The 22,335-nt window shown below is 41.7% G+C and overlaps 3 protein-coding genes across 4 annotated transcripts; 1 reads left to right on the top strand and 2 right to left on the bottom strand.

Moving 5' to 3' along the window:
* Positions 1-530: 530 nt before the first annotated feature.
* On the bottom strand, positions 531-6,962 carry nsun4 (NOP2/Sun RNA methyltransferase 4). 2 transcript variants are annotated; one of them, XM_008433386.3, is made up of 8 exons: positions 6,832-6,962; positions 5,250-5,463; positions 3,856-4,036; positions 3,606-3,760; positions 3,343-3,503; positions 3,143-3,267; positions 1,905-2,037; positions 531-1,787 (listed from the first exon to the last, which is right to left on the bottom strand). In XM_008433386.3, exons 2-8 carry the CDS (start codon positions 5,428-5,430, stop codon positions 1,644-1,646), a joined length of 1,080 nt encoding a protein of 359 aa, XP_008431608.2. In that variant the 5' UTR covers positions 5,431-5,463; positions 6,832-6,962; the 3' UTR covers positions 531-1,643. The 2 variants fall into 2 exon arrangements, with proteins under 2 accessions (XP_008431608.2, XP_008431607.2); XM_008433385.3 differs by lacking the exon at positions 6,832-6,962 and adding an exon at positions 6,145-6,331.
* LOC103479132 (cytochrome b-c1 complex subunit 6, mitochondrial-like) lies at positions 6,409-9,668 on the top strand. Its single transcript, XM_008433383.3, has 4 exons — positions 6,409-6,567; positions 6,898-6,951; positions 8,496-8,657; positions 9,357-9,668. The coding sequence occupies exons 1-4, from the start codon at positions 6,520-6,522 to the stop codon at positions 9,387-9,389; spliced, it is 297 nt and encodes a 98-aa protein (XP_008431605.1). The 5' UTR covers positions 6,409-6,519; the 3' UTR covers positions 9,390-9,668.
* Positions 9,669-10,885: 1,217 nt separating this feature from the next.
* Positions 10,886-22,292, bottom strand: pif1 (PIF1 5'-to-3' DNA helicase homolog (S. cerevisiae)). Its single transcript, XM_008433387.3, has 12 exons — positions 21,404-22,292; positions 20,396-20,519; positions 20,169-20,294; positions 19,653-19,806; positions 18,205-18,319; positions 17,770-17,876; positions 16,462-16,601; positions 15,811-15,917; positions 15,642-15,729; positions 14,317-14,462; positions 11,420-11,611; positions 10,886-11,282 (listed from the first exon to the last, which is right to left on the bottom strand). Exons 1-12 carry the CDS (start codon positions 21,953-21,955, stop codon positions 11,244-11,246), a joined length of 1,890 nt encoding a protein of 629 aa, XP_008431609.2. The 5' UTR covers positions 21,956-22,292; the 3' UTR covers positions 10,886-11,243.
* Between the last annotated feature and the right edge of the window lie 43 nt (positions 22,293-22,335).

Below are 22,335 nucleotides of genomic sequence, written 5' to 3'. Positions count from 1 at the left end.
GGGAGATGAGAATCAAGCAAAATTGCATAAGGTAATGCTAGGTTACTACTTCCGTATTGGTGGTCCCACTTTCTGATGACTGGTTAATTAGGTAGCTGTCATTGAGGGCAGAACGGTGAATTTTTCTCCATTTTGTTTTTGCAGCATTGTTACAGTTTAGTTTGCCATGACCGTAGTTCCTGCTGGGCGCAGTGACGGTGACCGTTAACCCCCAGCAGCTGGAATCCTCTCTCCCGCTGCCAGCGCTTCACCTGCAGGCGTGAAGCTCCACACACACACACGCACGCACGCACGCACGCACGCACACACACACACACGTACACATCCTGCCTGATCACACTAATGGATTCAAATCATTAAAGTGTTCACCAGAGTGCACTGGGAGCTCAGTTATATTGCTTATAAAGTTAGATCATAATGTCTGATTTTTATGGCTGTGTGTCTGTCACAGTGTTGAAGACTATTAGAGTGCTTTACATGTTTATTAAAAGCATTATATTTGAAAACACAACAGAAGCAAGGCTGCGTAGTTAAATCCATAATATTCATCTTTTTAATACACAGCATAACGCAGGCTTACACACACGGACACAAACGCACAGCGCCTCATTGGCTAATTCAATAATAAAGCAGGCAGCCGGTGGAGTCTGCAGAGAGTAACTCATCTCTAACCGTCTGCCATCTCCTGAGTGCTAAAACATGGAAATTTATGGAGGAGCCCATCGGAAACACATATTTACAATACGTTTAGGTAATCACAAGAGCCATCCGAGGGACCAACGCAGCCGGTACAAAAAAAATATATAGTTTTTATGTGTCATTAATTCCTTCTGCATTCCCAGATACATCCCTCCTTTTTGCCACAGTAATACAGTAATCACTCACAATCGCACAGGAAATTATCTGCACTCATCTGTGGAATCAAACAGCGGCGGGGCAGGAGAGAGGGCGAGTCGGCCCATTTTAGCTCTCTGCTGCCTCTTTAATGTTCATCTGGGAGCCGCATGGCTGGCGTCCCGTCCCCGCCGCGCCACGCCGCACCGCACCGAGCTGCTTAATGACGATGGGATGTGGATTCATCTGATCTCATCAAATATACAGTACTAGATATATATATTCTCTCACACACGCAGGCATACACACACCTTTTTTCACGCTACATTGCCTAGCCAGGACAGCACACAGGGTCATCGGCGGTGTGATGGCAGACGGCCCCTGAACGCCTCCCATTAGGCGGTGATGAGAGGAAGCGCCTCACCTCTGACTGATGCTGATGCAAAATGGAATCAGCCCTGCTACAGTAATGGAAGTTGCACAGATTCAGATGTGAGAAGCCAAATGGTCAAAGAAGTTCTGAGCTGCCTTTTCATTATCTTCTGCTTCTGTGGAGAAACACGCAGCATTATGAGGCAAAGCCATCAAACCTGATGAATAACCACAGAACAGCGCTGCAGAAGAGCTGCACACTCGGGAGGATAGTTTACCGCCCCCTGGTGGTCGCAGAATACATCAAGCACCTTTACTGCTTAGCTACTGTGGACATCTGCAGGAGAAAAATAACACTGCAGGTGAATCCCAGAGGAAAAGCATCTGGGATGAAAGTGGGAAGATGTTTGCTGTGTTTTGTGTCCACAAAGCAGAGTTTAGGTGAGTCTCCTCAGCTTGCACAGGTAAATGGGTCCAAAGTTAGCAGCTAAGTGCGGGATGACCATCTCTCCCAGGTGGAGGTCAGGAGCAAAGTGAAATGTGTTGCTAAACATCTGAGCCAGAGGGCGGAGACTGATGACCTGATGGGGGGAAAGGAAGAAAAAAATGTACATTATTGCCTTAATATTTAGTGTATTTAATCAGTCAATGCGGCAGTTTTCCATCATTTCCTCTGCTTGTGTGGTTGGTCCACAGACCTGAAGCTGGATGCCATGCTGCTCCTCAGCCAGCTGGACAGCTTGCTGCACCACAGCCTGGTTCTGGTTGGCAGAGAGGGTGCAGGTGGAATACAGAACGTCGCCTCCAGGACAAGCAGCTAGGATTCCCGCTCTACACAGGGAGTACACACTTAGATTACAGTTTCACCTGACTAACAGTATAGTCCTATAGCTCTGATGAACTGTATGTGTATGATCAACTAATCAATTCATCAATTCATTAATATATATATTTTCATTTTTCATACAAACATGGCAAAGATATTAAGAGCTATAACTGGTTTGAATTCAGTTCTGGGAAAACATTTCTTCTGTTTCTTGAATGCTTTTTTTGAAAGGTTTTTTCCAGCTCCAGTGGCCTTTGGCTGGTCATAAAGGAATGCCGGTTATAAGAGGGGGAAGACATGTGTCAAAGGTCAACCGGCCAGGAATCAAACCTGTGACGTCCTCATGGAGGACCGAGGTCTCTGTATATGGGTTACATGCTTTTCCCCTGCACCACCATCACACACTTTAACATCGGTCAAAGACAATTATATGAGGATTTCATTTTTAAACAATAAAAGTCAAACCAACTGGCCCAGTGTGAAAAAGCAAAAACAATAAATTTAATAAAAACAGCGTGGTTGTGCATGATGACTGCATGATGACAATGTGACTGAAAATGATCATCGCCAATCATCTGTCATCCGCTGTGCAAACTGCTTCCATGTTTTATTGTTGCTAAACTTAAGTGATTCTGAAAGCGAGAGTTTGAATGAGAAAGTGAGACATTTTGTTTAAAATAATGTTTAAAGAATTTTTTTCTTTAAAATAAAAAGAATGTAAGGAATTAATTTTTAAAGAATTCTTTTTGCATCTCTGCATGTCACCAGAGATTTTTTTTTATTGTGCAAATTTACTTAAGGGAAAAGGTTAAATTTTCCTTAAACTGTTCAATGTGAAATTATGCTACGGGAATAAAGATGAATTTATTTTTAGGTTTTTTTTACACTTCTTTACCAGAAATATTTGATTACAGTGAGTTTGGTCACTGTCCAGGTAAACACTGTGACAAGACAGCTGCAGAAGCGTTCCTGACGATTATTGCCATGTGAAGCTAGCGGGGAAAAGGAATCACTGGGACATGTGACATTATGTTTGCATATTTTTTCATTTAATCATCAGTGGTTGATGATTAAATGTTTGGTCTGTTTCTGTGTTTCCATCATTCTTACAGCAGAAGCTGTGCCTGCAGCTGTGGTAGGCTCCGCCTTTCTCCGACTCTGCTCCTGCTGAATATGTTGTTGTCGTCATCCATGAGGGAATGTCGGTCTGTGGTGCAGGGGACGTCAACAAGGACCTGAAGTGAAGCTGGTATCAGATCAGTGTGTCGCCAGAGCAACAGGAAGAAGATGATTGGGTGACCTGAGCTTACTCTATCGAAGGAGTTCCTTTCTATCTCCCCCCAAATGGTGCCGTCAAATGATGTGATGCACAGTTTGTCATCGGTCAGAAGCGCTTTTGGAACATAGCTGTGCAGAACCCGTTTCAATCGAGACGTTCGAGACACGGACAAGTCGTTGGCACACAAAAACCCTGAGGCATAAAAACAACACGGTGGATAATTATCAGAGGAGCCAGGAGACTAACCAGACTGGATAGAGTTTGATGAAGACCGGCTTAGAGCAGGACACTCACTGACGGACTGCGTCTGAAGTAAAGCCAGGGCCTTTCCACCCGGAGCGGCGCACAGATCCAGAACTGTGTGACTCTCCTGAACATCCAGCGCCAGACAAGGCAACATAGACGCCGCGTCCAGCAGGTAGTAACTCAACAAACCAAACTTGTCAGGTCTTAAGATAACAGGAGAAAAGTGAGATTCAGACAATACTTCATGTGTTCAGGTGGACCTGATTTTTAAATTTGACTGTACGAGACCTTCGCTCACCTTGCAGGCCTGAACCGTGTGATATCTCCTCTCGGAAAAACCAAGCACCTGATATTGGGACTGAGCCGTAGAGGAGAAGGCTGCCGACTACCCCCACCATGAGTCACTGTAGACAAACTGCTGGAGTCTTCTTCAGGTCTAAACTCAGAGTGGTGATCAGCGGAGGCAGGAAACATGAAGGCTGCAGGAAACACAAAAAGGGGGAATTAGCTGTAGACAAGACAACCGAAAGATCTACCAGAGACACTCCTGTTGGGTTCTGTGTCAGAAACACTTTAAAGGCTTTTATCACATCTGACAGCGCATCGCAGATTTCCACAACAATCAGAAGGATTCATTGGAGAACAAAAGTCAACCTGAGTGAAGTTAACCCCCCCACCTTCTTCAAATTAGACAAAATTGGTGTCAAACGTTTGTGCTGGTTTGTGCAGCAAAAATTTTTGTTTGTGCCGCTATCATTTTAAAGATGTAAAGAAATGTTTCTAGAGGTCATCCAAGGTCAACCCCTCCCCCACCTTCTTCAAATCAGACAAAATGAGTGTCAATTAACTCGGCTACGTTTGTGCTGGTTTGTGCAGCAAAAAAATTTTGTTTGTGCTGCTTTGGCTTTGAAGATATTAATGAAAGTGTAAAGGTCAAAAGGTCAACCAGCCCCTCAACTTTTATGAAATCCAACTTTCTTTATATCTTTAAAATGATAGCGACACAAACGGAAATTTTTGCTGCACAAACCAGCAGAAAACGTAGCACAAACGTTTGACACCAATTTTGTTTGATTTCATAAAAGTGGGGGGGCTGGTTGACCTTTTGACCTTTACACTTTCGTTAATATCTTCAAAGCCAAAGTAGCACAAACGGACATTTTTGCTGCACAAACCAGCACAAACGTAGCTGAGTTGATTGACATCCATTTTGTCTGATTTGAAGAAGGTGGGGGGCTGGTTGACCTTGGATGACCTCTAGAAACATTTCTTTACATCTTTAAAATGATAGCGGCACAAACGGAAATTTTTGCTGCACAACCAGCACAAACGTAGCACAAACGTTTGACACCAATTTTGTCTGATTTGAAGAAGGTGGGGGGGCCAACTTCACTCAGGTCAAACGTCACACCTAATGCTGAATTGAACTCTGTTCTCCATGTTTTTCTTGGACAGAAGTGTCTTCTTCACTTCATGCCACATGGCTGTTTTGCAACACTTTATTGCCTCGCTGTGCATGAAGGTGCTCCCACAGCCACCTGCTGCCAGTGCTGGCTTAAGCTCTGCACCAGAGCCTGCGTGGTTCTCTACAACACTTCTCAGTAGGAGATTATCATGGAGCTTGTGTTTTGAAGCTGTGTGTACTACATCATCGGATGTCGCAGCAAACACTGGACTGAAATGCACACCTACCCTCTCCATTGCTGATGAAGTCTTTGCATCCCTGACCTTGGAGTTCTTCCACATCTGGATTATGGGAGAAATGATTGAGCAGGGCTCCGTACTTCCTCTCTGACAGCAGGGCCACTCGGATTGAGGGCCAGAGCGCCCCCAGCTGGGTGCTGTAGGTGGCATCGAAGTGCTGCAGAGCCATTTTGGTGGGAGGCTGTTTGGGTTGTGTGGCAGCCTGTAGGAGAGAAAAGATTAAACACATTTAGCAATAATTCTGAGTTAACTTCATGACCAACTGACAGGTCTTTTTGAATAAAAAAAAGAAAAGACATGGAAAAAAGACAAGTTCATAGCTATATAAGGTTCTAATGTGACTTGGTAATTACATAAAAGATGTGAAATCTTATTGAAATATAAAAGGATGCTTTGTATGTATATTTTTTTTCAGACAAACTGAGCTAGACGCATTATAACAGCCAGAAGAGAACTTCTATGCTTTGTGGGTAAGTATTAAAAACTAAATCATTTCCAGTAGCTTCTTTTACATATGTTAAATATGTAAGATATTAATTTTCTGATCCACCCTCACTCGCTCGAGCTCCACACAATAGCTGACAAAATTAAAAATTAAAAAAATCACCTGATTTTATTTTATACACACATTTTGTACATATCTAACAAGAAATGTTATAATCTTCTCTCCAAAACACTGTTATGGTTATTATGCCAGTCACATATTAGAACTGGTGGATCGGAACCGAGTACTTGTCGCTGTCCAAACTCCGCCCACCCTGAACACCGCTTCGCCGGGTGATAATTGGTGCGAACCCACTGACTCGAACCCCTTAAAAATAAAAGTTTTCTCAGACACAAAACACTAAAAGCTATTTTGTTTGCCTGTTTTTTGGTGACCTACCCATTTTCCTTTCACTCGGTGTCGCTTAGAAGTCAGGGCTCTCAGGTCTTTAACCCTGCTCAATATCACTCTGGAAGTGTCCAGGAACAGTCCCATCACGATGTGCTACAACGTTTTTCATCCGACAGATCCTTTGCACCCTTCTAAAACAGTTCCGCGCTTCCTGTTTTCACTAAGGCGGGACTTAGGAAAACTCTGTATGCGATTAGACAAAATAGACGTCGATCAAATATTTCAGCCAATAGAAAACTGCAGACGGAGAGAGCGTTCTACTCGTTTCCGGCGTGTGACCGACCTCGCGTCCTCGAACAGGGACATCAGTTCAGGCTTTCACTTCAGGTAGTTAACTTGTTGGCTAGTTTCAAACTCGCAGAAATGGTTTTTGAGAGAAAAATGCTCACGTCCGGAGACCCCGACGAAGAGGTACAGTAAATAGACAAATATATGTAAACAGGAGCCAAATTAAAGTAGTGTACCGGGTTGTGTAACCTAATAGCTCAGCGGTGGACCGTATAAGCGAAGGGTCAGCTCTTAAGCTGGAACAACTATAACGTAGACATGTTAATATCGACTCTGTTTAAGCGAATTCAGGGCAAAGATATCCGAATTTAGATATTAGAGATTTATCTATGAATAATTAATAAAAGATTGCTACCAGTGAGTTTTAAAATGTCAGTGTAAGTTCACCTTGAGTTCTTGAATAGGCTTTTATTTCAGTTTAAGCTGACTGGAATTCTTCTTGCCGTTGAATAGGAGGATGCTCCTGCTGAGGAAGAAGAGGAGGAAGAAGAGGAGGAAGAAATGGTGGTAAGTGGCTTAAAATTCTGTCCGGAAGCAGAGGAGTGGCTGCTGAAGAACAGGGACAGAAACACACATGCAGGAGGGAGATGGAGTGTTTTTCCATTCATGTGTGCTTTCACACTGAACTTCAACATTTGTTTTCTTCTATTCATTACATTCACATTTTCTAGAAACTCTTTGTTCCTTACCACAATTCTCTAGTTTACAGAGGATTCCACATGTGTTCAGCTGCCTAAAAGCTCACATGTTCAGTCTAAAATAACATATTTCATATCACCACACAAACCTAAGACCACTTATTACAGATTTGATTGTAAAAGCTTCATCAGGAAATGGATTGATAATTCCAATACTTTGCTTTGTAAAATCATGTCTGTATGGCACAATTTTACTTTGTTACTGCAGACAATGCTGTAACAAATGTTTCTTAATTGGTTAATCCAAAACTGATCACCAGATCAACCATACACTGTATTGATAAGTCCAGCAGAAAGGGTTATAGATTTTCACATGTTGATGTATTTTTTAAATGCAGATGCATCCTTTGCTACAAATTATAAAGAGTTCACTAAAGGGATGCTGTTATTGTATTTTAGGCAACAAAATGTTTTATTTAAAAAAAGCAATATAATTACATTTATTTGCATCTTTTAATGTGTTTCATTAAAAGATGCAATATAATTATTTATTTGCATCTTTTAATGCAGAGGTTCCCAAACTGTGGGGCGCGTCCCCTAGGGGGGCACCGTGCCATTCCAGGGATGAAAAAAAACAAAAAAACATGAACGCTGTAGAATGGCCAACTCTCTGTTATTCCTATGTCAATTTGATACAGTAGGGGCTTCTACACTTCCCATATCTGTGTCCTCTGTCACTTTTATCAGCACTTTTACCATTGTTAACATGTGGTAACCTGTTTTTTCCGAGCCGCCTTTAAACGCAACATGAGCGCTATGACACTCGCGCTAGGTCGCAGGTACAGACCTGTACGGCAGTGAAGGAGACCTGCTGCTGCTGTGCAGAGCTACGCAGGTGTGTGTTAGAATCATGGCAGCAAACCAGCAAAACGCAAAGAACTTTTAAGTTTTTCCCCCAAAGTAACTGACTGAGTTGAGTAAAGTTGCTGGATGCAGGTAATGTTAGCTAAAAGATGACTAGCTAGCTAATATCAATACAGCACCTTAAGCTTAAAAAGTAGCCTGTAGGCTACCAATGTTGTTGTTTATGTTCAGCTACGTATATTCATTTTGGTCCCAAAAAAGTTGACCCCCCAGGGGCAGGAACAGGAAGGGGGGGGGGTCCAGAAATTGTTTGGAAACCACTGGGGGGGGCGCAGGAGAAAAAGTTTGGGAACCACCGTTTTAATGTATTTCAAATATTTTATATTTGATTAATTTGATTAATCGTCAGAGTAATCGACAACTAAAATCGCTTACTGCAGCCGTAACGAGACACTGTCTGCTTCTGGCTGAGGGTTTCCCCTCAGACTCTGGGTCAGAGGGGAAATTATACTGATTTGCTGCTGCCATTCCGTCTCTGGTGCCTTCCAGGACCCCTTGGAAACGATACGATCCAAATGTGAGCAGACTGAGCACTGTGTGCACCTGAAGGAGCGTCTGGAGGTGTGTGAAGCCAGGGTCAGCTCCAGGTCCAGCACTACGGAGGAGTGCACAGAAGAGCTCTTTGACTTCCTGCACGCACGGGACCACTGTGTAAGTGTTACAGCAGTTTGAACTACAGAGAAGTTTGGAGAGACTGAGCTTTACTAGCAGAGCTGCTACTCACATCCATTTTGTTAAAATCTATCACTAGAAAATAATTTTATTCTACTTTTTTTGCAGTTTTTTACATCAAACAAATTAAAATATGAACTTTTGCTCACAAGAGTGTATGTATGAATAAAGTGTCACTTGACAAAAATAAATCTCTTACTTCTGCTTTTGCAAATTAAAAGCCACACACATTCAGAATGTCAAATATGATGAATGAATTGGAAACGAAATAAAACTGATCTCAGTTCAGCCAGAGTTCAAGTCCAAAAGATTTTCTTTTCCTTTTAAAGGCAAACACTGCAAGACGTGACTATGAACAGACAAGTCTGAGTAGAATTAAATAACTTTGGTTAAAATTAAACTCACATTATCCACACAAAGCAGGAGGAAGAAAATAAAATAAAGTCTGTATGTAAAACACATAGTAAGGATTCGGCAGCTGAAAAACTGATTTATTTCTTTTTAGCTCACCAGCAGCCAGGAAAAAAAAACAAAAGCGAACAAAAAAAAAAACTTTAAGTCCTTCAGTACATTTATTGGTTGAGAACAGAAGCTCTGGTCTCTATCCTTTCTGAACACGCTGAAGCTGATTTTGATTGTGTTTCAGTAAAGAATCTAATCACGTTTCTCTGCTTTCAGGTGTCACACAAGTTGTTCCACAATGTGAAATGACCTCCCCCCCCACCCCACCCAATGCAGCTGTAGGATCCTGATCGACTAAGCAGCCACCATGATGCATGCTTCTCATAATCATGTTAGGGTTGATGCATGTCCTCTGTAATCATGTGCTCTTAATACCATTGTTATTCATCAACACTGCTGCTCCCATCCCTGGTGCAGCAGTGTTAGAAATCAGTCCAGAGTTAAGGTGGCGCTCCAGGATGAAACGTTTACCTCAGGGTTTGGCCTTGGAATCACTGTTCCGACTTAGAAATAAATATTTTCCTCTTATCTCTGGTTCCTCGTCAGTCTGTCTGAACGAGTCATTCTTTGTTATTCTTGGCAATGAATAAGTTCATATGAAATTAAATTTTTGATTTCAAAGAACTTCTAATGATGCTAGAGATCAACCCCCTTAAATCTTTAACTCCAATTTGAGGATTTCTGCAAAGGCACAACAGCCTAATCACGCTACAGATCATGCTTAATTTTAAGCCTTGTAGTCTGAGGCCAACATGCAAAAACCAATATCGGCATCACATTGTTTTAAAAATGTTACACTTTATCCGTTTCAGAAAAGTTCTTCCACATTAACCTGAACAAATCCACCAGTTGGTGTCATTTCAAACATGCTAAACCCATAGGGGGCAGTGTAGCACAATCAGATTGCTTCAAAACAACCACAACTTCCTGTTATTAATTAAACATGGTGCCAGGAGGTTCATTTGTGTGGATATACTTTTAGAGTAATATAATACAAAGTTAATAAAACAAGACAATCTCAGTTGTCAAAGAAAGTATGTAGATATATTGGTGCCTGTAATGTGCAAGACTCAAATCTCCATTTGTTAGTTTTTCTAATTTTTAGTGATAAACAGTTCATGTAGATGAATAAATTCTTATGCGTTTGGGCCTTTCATTTTTTCAGAATTTCTGTTACAGGTGGACCAGGCACCTTGTTGCTGAAAATGTGCTATAAATAAAATTATCTTTTCACCTTAATTTTTCTCTGTGCAACATCCCACAATAACAATGTGAAGTTACTTATATACAACTACATACTAAAAGTATATTTGTCTTTTGGCTAACTCCAGGCTAGCCAGCCGGCTGGTTAGGGCGTCACCAATCAATCCAAAACACATGAAGCGTTTTCAGAGGTGTGTGTCTGAGCCAGTCCTGCTCAGTCAACTGAATTTACTGAAAGGTCAACCCAAACCAAGCTGCAGAAATGTTAAAGACAATTGGTGGAAACACAATTCACTTCATGGCAAAGTCTGAAGACTTGTTTATAATTTTTGTCAATATAAAAATTGTGTCTTCAGGGAAAATGTCAGCCATTTTGCAGTAAAAGGCTAACCTAATGTGGCAAAAGTGACACCGGATTCAGTGGCTTTGCTGTTCACATCATCTTTGATTCATAAAGTTTTTTTCCCCAGAATTCTTTAACTTTTACTTCACCTGAATTGCCTTAGATTTTACATAAAGCCTGTGAAGCTGTTGAGTCGCTTTAGTTCAGATTTTAAGCTACTCAAATAATCACCATAAAGCCAAAGTGGTAAATCCAGTTATTTCTGGTTGCCATACACATGACTCAGCTTTTTCATAAACTCTTACATACTCAATTATTTCTCGTTCATGCAAACTACATGTCGACAAGATTTTGTTAGTAGGGCTAAAAGTTTATTTAAATACAAACCACAATAAATTACAAATCATGCGATGATTTAAAAAATAAAAACTGCAAGTTGCAGAAATGAGCTGCAGGTGGCAGTGGAACTCAGCCAGTGAGTTAAGTAAAATTCAGCTTGTATTAAAAGCATAAGTCATGGAGATGGTGCATAGTGGCTCAGGAGATGCAGATGCTCCTCAAGAATTTTCTTTATTGTAGAAATCATCCATGGAGGCCTGCAGGGAAAACCCACTCAATCAGTTCTGAACACAAAAACATCACAATTCTCACTTTCTGCAAACTTGGTGACACTGAAGATGAAATCTTTTAGTCAAGACCAAACTCTGCAAGACAGGGAGAGCTCTGCACTCACCTGCATGAGCAGCCGCTCCTTCCTCAGCTTCTTGTAGAAGAGGAGAACATCTGGATCCGCCCGGACAACGTGGGGGTCAAAGTCCATGACCCTGAGGCCCTCCAGGCTTCGAGCTCGAGACAGGGCCACATAGGCCTGGCCGCTCTCAAACACCCGAGCCAGGGAGATCTCCACGCAGTCCAGAGTCATTCCCTTCACACGAAACACAGACAAGGAATAAACAGGCTGTTCAACATGAGCAACACACTCAGCAGGGGGAACAACGAGAGAGCAGCACTTTGATATCTAATGAATCTGAAGCCGTTTTCTAGTTGAGACTCGAATCAGGATAAAAAAAACAACAAAAAAAAAAACAGGTTTTTATCAAAGTGGATTATTACGCTTTGTCTCCATGACTTCCCCGTTTTGAAAATGTACCAGAAGATGATGCAACATTCAAAATTCACAGGCATTAACTAGCACTCCATATTCCTTCTTTATGTAAGCTACCAGCCACATTTCTGGTGAAGGTATGCAAAATCTACTTATAAATTCAGGCCCAATTGCAGCAGCACATTAGACTAAAAGAAAAAAAAAAAAAAAAAATCAAGCATTTAACCGGTGCAGTTACTCAGCAGGTTAAGACGGTACCATATTAAAACAACCCAACGGCACAGTTACCCTAAATTCCTCAATTAAATGATTGCAACTGAAGCATCAATTGTGAACTTGTAATTAATGAGCCATGACCAGTTTTTCCAAAACGCAGCACGATGCTAGTAGGTTAAAGACCCGAGCCAGGGTGTTTGTGTTTTTACGGACCTAGTGCCATTTTATTGGACCATCAAGCAAGTATGTTCACTTCAGTTGTTAAAAAAATGCTATGTCAAATGTGACAAAAGAAGTTTTACTTCATAACTTAGCTTGAAATTGGGTCTGTCGTTTTAAAACGTTCTCTGAAACTCTGCCTTCAGGAAGTTAACCTTGTTAACTCCTTAACAAGGTTTTCTCCAGCTTTGCTCTGACTTGCACTGGGTTGGGCCCTACCAGGCGTTTTGTACAGTTGAATGGTTGCCATTGAGATCAAATGGTTTCTCAAACATGCATGAAAGAATCAACAACACTCCAGGTTTTCTTTTTTCCCCAAGGACAGAATGACATAACATGATGTAAAGCTCAAAAAGTCGGTTTTACATAACACTGCCCCTTTAAGCGCTATGTTCCAGTGCCCGCTTAAAGGGGGCGCTGTGGTGAACAAATGAACACCACTTCATTTGTTCAGTTTAAAGTTCCAGACACTTTTGTCAGACAAAAATAAATGCATTTCTACCACAGCTTAATGTTGATGTGAGGAGCGGCCGTATTGAGACCTCGGCCTTACAAGACCTAACGGGGGGTAGTTGGAGTTGTTCCCTGTAGGAAATCAAATTTTTCTGATTGCGAAATTAGAATTTCCCAGTTCTGGCTACAACTGGAATACAGGCCAAGTCTCCTGGTGCAGAAGCTGCCATCACTCTCCCCTCATGCTCAGTTTTACTGCAACTATTGGATTTCTACTCTAGAACCCACCTTAAATACAGAGTAGAAAACAAAAAAGGTCATTTAAATTCTGTTAATGAATTGTGTTATATCTGCAGTCACCTGCGCTGTGGACCACCCCTGCTCCCAGTGCTCACAACCAGTGATCCCAATTATCCAGAGGGCCTCTTCCTCCATTCTCCAGCCAATTATTGGGGTCAGGATGTAATGGCAGCAGCGGCTGCAGGGTGAAACAGTCATTTCCTTTCCAAATATATTTGTTGCCACCAATATCACCTCTTCTCCCCCCCACCCCTCTCCCAACCAGCAACAGGATATAGAAACACTTGGCAGGAGCACAGTTGGGTTGCATTTACTGAAGAGCAACAGGAAATCAAGAGAAAAAGGAACATGGCCATGTCTCTAATAGTGTGCTCTGGGAAAAAAAAGGTGGTTTAGTGGAAACCAGTCAGGAACCAACATGAGTCCCCTGAAACTAGTAATATCACTGAATTCAAGTAAAGTCCAAATTCCCTGCACTCCTAGTGAAAGCTGCACTTCAGCATCAGTGGGAAAGTCACAGCCCATCTGTCACTACAAAATCAAAATTTCACCATGAAATTTGTGTCTATTTTCTAGTACTTTATCAATATTACACAATTATTTACTTAAAAAATATATATATACATATATATATATACATATATATTGATGAAAAGTTACTTACCGGAAGTGAAGACAAAGCTAAGATATATGCAGTAGGGCTGTGTAATAATATTGATTTTGCGATATCGATATTTTCTTTCCTAGAAAAAAAAACGATATTCATCCGCAAGTATCGTAACACCCAACTGTCACCTTGCTCACTCACTGCTTGCTTCGCCGGGAGAGTGATTAGGTCATCAGGCTTAGAGTGATTCCTTCAGATGTTAAGAGTCAAGGTTAAAACGGTATCAAACTATTCAGAGCAGGGTACTTGGTGCACTTTATTTACTTTACAAATGCCTTTAAGCTACAGTTTGTACTGTTTCAATTAAAAGAAACATGTTTTCTCACTACTTCTTTGATTCGTTTTGTCCAGCTGTCGACTTTAAGTCTGTGTCCATGTCCAACCAGAGCCAGGTAGTTGGTGCTTTTAATCAGTTTTCAGTTAAATAAATTTAATCCAACTCTATAACAGTCACAAAATGTCACCAAAATCACTCTGCCCTTCTAAAATCTTTCAGAAAATCGCAAAAGTATTAAATTGTATAATTTGCTGAATATCGTAATATATATATATATATATATATATATATTGTATCGTGAGATTATTGTATCACTACAGCCCTAATATGCAGTAGAAACTAGATAACTACTTGGTCAGACTTGTGTTTTTGCAGTGCAGATGCTGGACTCACCTGGCTCTTGTGGATGGAGATGGCCCAGGCCAGTTTCAGCGGTAGCTGCTGTCGGCTCAAATGGATCCCGCCGGTGGATTTAAACACCCAGCGCTCCGGCTTCAGCACCTCCGTGACCCCACACAGGAAGCGCACGCATGGGAATCCTGACAACAAACGAGGGAGGAGATCAGTGGATCAGGAAAAAGTCTTCTCTATTGGCACAACATGGAGTCGTTGACAGGTAGCTGTTTGCTTCATGTACAGACTTTACAACAATCCCTCATACAGAGCATGCATGAAGCGACAGTGGGGAGGAAGAACTCCCCTTTTAACAGGAAGAAACCTCCAGCAGAACCAGAACCAGGCTCAATATGAGCTGCCATCAGCCACGACCAACTGGAGGTTCAAGAAGAGAGAGCAGAAGGAACAAGAAGAGACTGATGAACTGATGTAGAATTACTTTTGATGCTCATGAAAGTAAAAACCACCTCAGAATCTTCACTTTCTTTATCTTAATTTTAAAGTCACACTGTCAAATCACTTTGGATCCAATATTTAGTTTTTTTAATCTGACTGTGTTCCTGGACCAGGTTCTGCCAGCACCGCTGGTACGACCCACTTAAAAATGAAGATTATTTACACGTGTCTGTGGCAGTTTACCCAGAACTGTTCCAGAAATCCACATCGAGACAGGCTTGTGGTTTTCTGCTCCCACTTGGGACACAGCTTTAGGACATAACTACAACAGCAATAATCAATACGAGTTTGATGGCGAACAAGAAAATATGTTTGGTAGAAAAACAACAACTCTACACGCCCCTACATTTCCAAATCTCACAACATGGTGTCAAGTCAGGATTCTGTTTTTAATAGTGGGGTACAAAGTTTAAGAACAAGAATAAAGACAATTGGTTTAATAATGAAATTGAAATCTCTACCTCTCCTGTCTGAACGTTACAAACAAAAGGTCAGTACAATTATAAAAGCTGGCAAAAAATGAAATTCTGAAGTTTATTTTGTTCTAAATTAAGCAGGGTCAGCTGATCTCCTGGAGCTGGAAAGTTGCTGAATGGAGCCACTACTGTCACAGTGATGAGCCTACTCACCATCATCACTGTGGCATTCTGAACACTTTTGTTCTCCCACTGAAAGAACAAAAGCTCATTTTCATTTGGTTTTAATTCAATGAAAATATGAGGAGCTTTTCTGTCACACACTGACAAGTGGGGGAAAAAAAACAAACAAAAAAAACCCCATCAAACTTGACTTTTAATCAAACATTGTGCTCCTGTTCAAGTATTGTGCCAACAGAAGGAAAAAAAAAAACAAAAACTGATCTAAACCTTGTTTTCCCGAGTCGAATGAGACCACCACTCCCCTGGCGCCGTTCACCAGACCTCGAGCTACATCCAGGTTTTTGGTCAGCATGACCTTGTGGGATGCAAAAAGATTTTAAAAAGTGGTTTTATTCAAACAGTCGATCTCAGCAGGAGGCATTGAGTTGAAGTCTACCTGGGCTCCCACTTTCAGCTGGATCAGTCTGCTCACTGGGCTGTGAGCATCTATGGTCCTCACCAACTCTGGGTCGCTGTCTAGAGCCTCAAACGCCCGCGACGACCCTGCAGGACGAGGAGAAACGCTTCGGTTACAGTAGGTCACCGACAGAAAATAAACACGAAAAAAAATTAAATACTGAAACCCGCCCTCCGCCCCTGCTATCTTATTAAAAGGGTTTTTGATGAAATCGTGTCTTACAAAATTAAAAAGATTCCAGAACTAGGGGTGGGCGATACAAGCTTAAATTGTTAACACATTATTCATTGTAGTAATACGGGTTACAACACAGCATTCATAGCATCATAAGCACAAATACTGTTATTACAAAAGATTATCATTTGAAATGGGCTTCTTCAGGATGATGCTTCAAGAAGTGATTTGTATCACCAAACTACACATAGCAGCTGCATTTAATTATATTTTTTTAATTTTGTGATTGATACTCTAGTGGCACAGTGGAGAAAATTTCCAATAATTATCAATTTTGTCCCCCCCCCAATTAGCAAACAACTGGAGGAACTGCGCATCAGAGCTACTTCTCAGTGCAACGCCGGTAAAGACGTTGTTTAAGGGGTTAATGGAGGAGCAGGCAGTTAGCATTCAGACCTGGTAGCTGCTGGAGTTTGTTCTGATTGGTGAGCTCCACGTCGTCCTTGTGCGTACACAGTCTGGTGGCCAGAATCCCGTCCCGCTCTATCTGATGGTAGGCGCTCTTCAGCAGCGTAGCTGTAACTTCCTCAGACACCCTGAGTTATTGTGACACAGAACATTTCCTTCAGGAAAAGCTCAAACTCATACCGGAGATGGAGCTGCTCTATGTGTAACATTTATAACTTGGAGGGGAGGGAAAAAAAAGAAAAAGAAGAAACTAAAATACATTCACCAATTCTAATTCTAGCAAGAGAAGCGAGATCGGTGCTGCCTCATGTTTTGAAACTGTATAAATCCAACATGAAACTGACAAGAAATGAAGAAAACATTCCACAGTCGTTACCTTTTAAAGGGAACATGACACACAACGCTAAGAGACACATCACACCTCATCCTGTCACAGCTTGTCGATTTCCATGTGGAAATAAAAACTGTAGAACTTAGTCACTCATTGACAGGGCTTCTGCGCATTTCACCAACTTAAATGTATGAATGGCATTTAAGACCTGTATCACCACAGAAATATACTGAAGTGCCAAGCTTTTTGGAACAGAATGTGCTTGGCCTCTTATGGGTTGGCAACAGAAATGCGCCCATGGCAAAGACAAACATCCTCCAGCCAACTGCAGATGAATTTGCCATGATTGGTAAAAAATAAATAAATAAATAGTTAGCAAGGGTATATTAGCAGCTAATTACCAGTAGCCTCACATGCCTAGAGTCACAGAATGCAATGAACATGTCTGAACACGATTCAAAGAGTTGCCTGAAGTAGAAATTCCCATGAGAAACAAAAAAAACAGACATGTAGAATTTAAGACCTTTGATTAAGGCATCCAACTTATTTTAAAAAAATGAATTCAAGACATTTTAAGATCTTAATTTTAGATATGCAAATTTAAATACTTTAAAGGGGCAGTATTATGTACTTTCTAGGCACATAGATGGATAGATAGATAAAACACCACTATCACAAACATGACAAATGAAATTTGACTTGAAATTGGGCCTCTGTCTCTTTTAAAACTCCTGCGAGGCGGAAGCTTGGAAACTGCAGCTCAGAGGAGGAGCTGCGCCTCGAAGGCGGGGCTAAGTCCAACCAGGTGTTGTTCACAGCTGAATGGTTGCCATGGGAGATTAAAGAATTTCTCAAAAAGTCATGAAATGTATTATAAAGCAGCAGCATCACATTGAATTCCTGTGAGATTGGCTCAGATTGGCTCAGACAGGTATAATGGAGAGCCAACCATGAGGTTGTTTTACCTGCCCACCCTCACTGCCTGCAGGAGGGAGATAAAGTTCTGGTCGGTTTGCCTCCTCACTTCTGTTAGCTCCATGTTGACCTGGATGACCTTCCGCCAACTCCTGGCCTGAAAGTTCACAGATCAGAAGGTTTTCCATGAATTTCCATAATGATTCACAAAAAATGTGAGAAGGAAAAATGTGAAAAGAGAAAGAAGATGCTCACTAAAGAACATTGTTTGTATTATTAATAAATACAGACAGCAGCAATGACTCAAGTGCACTCAGACCAGCCTTAGCATATGCATCTGTATACCAGGAAAAACCAATACTGAGGGCCCTAATCTATTTAACATGTAGCTTTATCTCCAGTAACGAAAATAAGATCCAGTGTAGGTCAGCAGGACTACTGCAGGGCTTCAGCAGGTCAGTAAAGAAATGCTGCAGAAGGCCAACCTGGAAGCAGAAGCTGGCCTTTTCCTTTCCTTTAGGAACTGGAGGTAGCTGGAGGAAATCTCCACAGACGATGAGCTGGATGCCTCCAAACGGCTGTGTGGATCTCCTCACCGACCTGACAAGAGACACAGCGAGTTTCAGTTCTACAGTACTGGGTCAGACCTTAACTAATGCAACTTAACTAATCTGACATGAGAATAATAAAGCCTGCGTTTACAGAAAGGCACCCCCATCAGTCAGGAGGAGTGATTGTTCCGTTGTAATTTCAAGCTTTCTTAACAGTTGGAGTTAATTTCAAGGACATCAGTTAAACCATTGAAGAAAAAAAAAAAAAAGACGTCTTTTAAAACTGAGTTCTCCACCAAGCTTAATTCATTCAGGTTTCCCCCACAAGCAGGACTGTACAGGCTGCTGCAGCTCTACGTGTCATGATACTTTCCCAGTACACAAATTTCAGAAAACTGTGTGGGAGCAGAGCTGCACAGAGACCAGCTGAAACACTAACGGTTCAGTTTTAAAACTGTCAAAGAAGTCATAAATTCTGATATGCACTTAATAGTCCAGGTCTGGTAATCAAACCCAGAACGGCTGCATCGAGGACAGTAACATCAGCATGCGCTTTACCCGCCCTTCTATGATAACAAAAAAAAAAAAAAAGATTCCACTATTTAGTCAAAAACGCACCACAAATTCCTTAAATTTCACTTGACAGCTGAGTTCAAAAGTCCAGTTGATCAGAGGAACCATGCTCTCTGGATCAATAATTAAACATGGACTTTCTCAGAGTTTGTTTAGAAAGAATAAATAAAAGTTATATTTTAAACCAGTCAATTTATTTTAGGTTCTCCATCTACTCTCTGTAGTACGCACACCTATCCTAAACCCAATGGGATTTGAATCCAGGAAACTTTGTTTGTGACTGTGCAATAATTTAGACTGTTTGGAGAACTCCTAATTCTTAAACAGCACAGCTGTACATCATCTGCATAAAAGCAAGATATTATTGTCTTCACCAATCAGATATTAGAAGAATAAAGCATTTGATTCAGAGAATGTGGTAGAAATGGCAAAGATATTATGAAATGTGCTAATACTCTGTCCAAGTGTGTGAAAAAAATGGGTTCAAAAACCCTTTATTGCTTTGAACACTTTTGAATCGAACCCAGGTTAAGAACCACTGGTCTAGACTAATAAACAAAAACTACTGTAGCTTTAAACAAAGCACACCAATTTTGGCCAATAAGCTGATGTAGTTGTGTTACATGGTCTTTTTTTAGACCATGTAACACAGCACTTTAGTCTACAATGCCATTTACATAGCATTGATTTCTATCATTTTAATGAGGAATTGGCTTGGGAGTTGCATAAACATAAATGCCATTCCCAGATCAAACTCATCATTACTCTAAAAATGGAGTCGGCTGATATTGTCACACTCCTGATCCCACCTGGCTACGGACTCCAGCTTGTCAAAGAACTGGGCCTCCACCATGGAGACCTCATCAATGATGAGGTGGTGACAGCTGGTCCAGTGCTGCAGCACAGCAGGCCGCTGGGCCAGCTCCACACACTGCTCCAAGGGGGCGGAGCCTGAGCCAATACCTGGAATAAAGCAAGCAGATGAGCCAAGATCAGTTAATGATACATAAAGCGGGTCTTAGGTGAAACCCAGATTAGTTCTTCTTCCGGGCCTGAGTAAACGTCAGCATGGACACTCTGAAGTGACAAAACCCAGTTAGAATTAGACAGGAAGAGGATGCATTGACAGTTTATTAGGCCAAAAGGAAGAGAAATCATGGAGAAATCTAATTTTAACAGAGCAGCGTCTCTACTCAAAATTTGAAAATTGTTCTATTACTATCACTTTCCACCAAGACCCTGAATGCATCGTTTTAACAAAATGTGTGCACAGCCCAAGCCGTTAGACGTAATTTCATTTAAAGATGAAAATTGTTTCCTCTGACCAGCGAAGCTGTGCAATGTTGTTCCTCCAATGTGACATGCAGCCACTCCTGTGCTGGCCGTAGCAAAGGTGCTCTTCGGGGGGAGAGATCCCAGGATTCTCTTCAGCAGGAAGGATTTCCCCGTACCTAGAGAGAAAACCCAAATCCTCATATATAGATCTTAAGGTGTGAAAGAGCGATTCAGCAGAGCGTTAGAGAAGACATTCAGGGACGATTGTACATTTTACCAGCACTTCCAGTGAAGAAGACGTTCTTGCCGCTCAACACCGCACTGAGAACAGCAGCCTGCTCTTTGCTGAGCTTCCGTATCGGGAAAGACAAGATGGCTCTCTTACTGGGGTTTCCCTTCACCTGTAATCACCACCAAAACGTCTGATGAGTTTCTGAAGCCCAGATGGCCTTACAGAAATCGTAGTGCTGCGAGATCGAAGTAGGAAGCAGAGTAAGTGGACTTTAATAATGCAAGAGCTTCTGCTAATAATTCCCTGAAGGGAAATTAAAGAAAAAAAAAGGATTTATAGTCTGAATTTCTGACAGTTTGTCAGCTACGAACTTATGTATTTAATTAGGATTTAATGTGATCAGCAGGAAGAAGAGCAAAGTTCTGAAAGAAAAGTGCAGTCATTCACTAAATTAGAATACGCCTTCCAATGTTAATTTGGCGGATCTATCGAGGTGTAATATTTTTTAGTTACTAAAAAAGTTCCTGTAATAAATGGGCTTTTCATGTATGCTGAATTATTCTGAAGATTTTAGTCCCAAATCAAACTGGGCAGAAAGCTTCTGTCAAGAAATCAAAGTCTTTCCACAGACTCTTAGTGGATTTAGTGCTGGACTTTGACTGGGCCATTTTAACAACATATGTCAAGCTACACTTCATTTTAACTCTTATATGTTAATGTGCTGCTGGAGAGGGATCTACATCCCTTTCAAGTCTTTGTCAATCTCTAATAGGATTTATTTCTAAATTTGTACATTTTAATGTATATTATTAACCCTTTTTTTCTTTAAAATACCAGAATTGGCACATAGTTTTAGATTTTATTTTCTTTTTCACAAATTCAGTCAGATGCTATGATGATTAAACAGCACTTCAGTTGCCTTTCTACCCTTACTAGAGTCATTTACTGGAAAACTATCAACTTCTACTTTTATAAAAGCATATTCCAGTAATGTTACCCTCATTAAAGTACATTTTGGACCAGTTTACCAGCGTGTGGTGTCCAGTAACTCACCGGGCTGCTGCTGGCATCACTTCGGGACCGTTTGACCTGCTGACCTGTCCCCGCAGCTGACCCCTTGTTGATACGGGCTGTCAGGCCGGAGGGAGCCGCTCTGCTCAGCAGCTCATTCACCCTCTGGATGTCTTTCTGCTGCAGAGGGCTGATGGCCTCGAAGCTGCGGGGCAGGTCGGCCTTCAGCTTCTCTCGGTCGGTCAGAGTTTTGCCGCTCTGCCATACCTGGTGCTTGATGCTGAGCGTTTTCAGGAACAGCTTCAGGCGGTCGGGGGGACAGTTGGAGAGGAGCACCTGGGTGTTTTCGGGGAGCAGCTTCACGGTGCATTTCCCATCGCTGGCGAACTTGGTGAAGAGCCTGAACTCTTTCAGGAGGTAACTGTGGGATAGTTTCCCGTCGTGCACACGCAGGATGAGCTCCTGGAACTCGTTGCGGCCCAGGATAACGGAGGCTTTGCGGATGAGCTGTCTCCGGGTGGCCTGGCCGCAGCTGTTCAGCTTCTCCACCGCTACACAGCACTGCAGCTGGGCGCCATCCTCTCCGGCTAGCATAGCAGAAACAGGCTGACAAAAACCAGCTCACATTAGCTCCTGATCGGTCTTGAACAAGGCGAAGACGCTGAAGTGAGTGAAACTGAGATCTGGCGCACTGTAGCGTAGCAGAATTCAGTAAAAGCAAGTCATGTTTCCTAAAACCTAAACGTGATTAGATGATGAAGTGAAAGCACTTTAAATGATAAAAGATAAAAGATCTATCGACCTTTGTGTTTCTGCCACTCTGGAGCAGCTGTTCAGAAAAGCGATCAACAGCAAAACATTTTTAAAATTGAAGGCAGTGAAATCAGCCAATCACACGCCGACCTCTCCGACCAACCATATCAGGGAGGTTTAACATTCCAACCAATGAGAGACGAGATGAGACGCCCCCTATT

This window comes from Poecilia reticulata, chromosome 17, assembly GCF_904066995.2.
Source record: "Poecilia reticulata chromosome 17, P_reticulata-male-v2, whole genome shotgun sequence".
In the NCBI taxonomy this organism is placed as follows: Eukaryota; Metazoa; Chordata; class Actinopteri; order Cyprinodontiformes; family Poeciliidae; genus Poecilia; species Poecilia reticulata.
This window is presented reverse-complemented; position numbering and strand designations above follow the sequence as displayed.

Excerpts from the sequence above, each read along its gene's own strand:
- LOC103479132 (XM_008433383.3), top strand. The coding sequence starts at position 6,520 with ATGGTTTTTGAGAGAAAAATGCTCACGTCCGGAGACCCCGACGAAGAG. Across the intron at positions 6,952-8,495 it reads AAGAGGAGGAAGAAATGGTG|GACCCCTTGGAAACGATACG; the intron begins GTAAGTGGCTTA and ends GGTGCCTTCCAG. Across the intron at positions 8,658-9,356 it reads TGCACGCACGGGACCACTGT|GTGTCACACAAGTTGTTCCA; the intron begins GTAAGTGTTACA and ends CTCTGCTTTCAG.
- nsun4 (XM_008433385.3), bottom strand. The coding sequence starts at position 6,240 with ATGGGACTGTTCCTGGACACTTCCAGAGTGATATTGAGCAGGGTTAAA. Across the intron at positions 5,464-6,144 it reads ACCGAGTGAAAGGAAAATGG|GCTGCCACACAACCCAAACA; the intron begins GTAGGTCACCAA and ends TCTCTCCTACAG. Across the intron at positions 3,268-3,342 it reads AAAGGAACTCCTTCGATAGA|GTCCTTGTTGACGTCCCCTG; the intron begins GTAAGCTCAGGT and ends GCTTCACTTCAG.
- pif1 (XM_008433387.3), bottom strand. The coding sequence starts at position 21,955 with ATGCTAGCCGGAGAGGATGGCGCCCAGCTGCAGTGCTGTGTAGCGGTG. Across the intron at positions 17,877-18,204 it reads AGGCCAGCTTCTGCTTCCAG|GCCAGGAGTTGGCGGAAGGT; the intron begins GTTGGCCTTCTG and ends GTGAACTTTCAG. Across the intron at positions 15,730-15,810 it reads AGCTGAAAGTGGGAGCCCAG|GTCATGCTGACCAAAAACCT; the intron begins GTAGACTTCAAC and ends GCATCCCACAAG.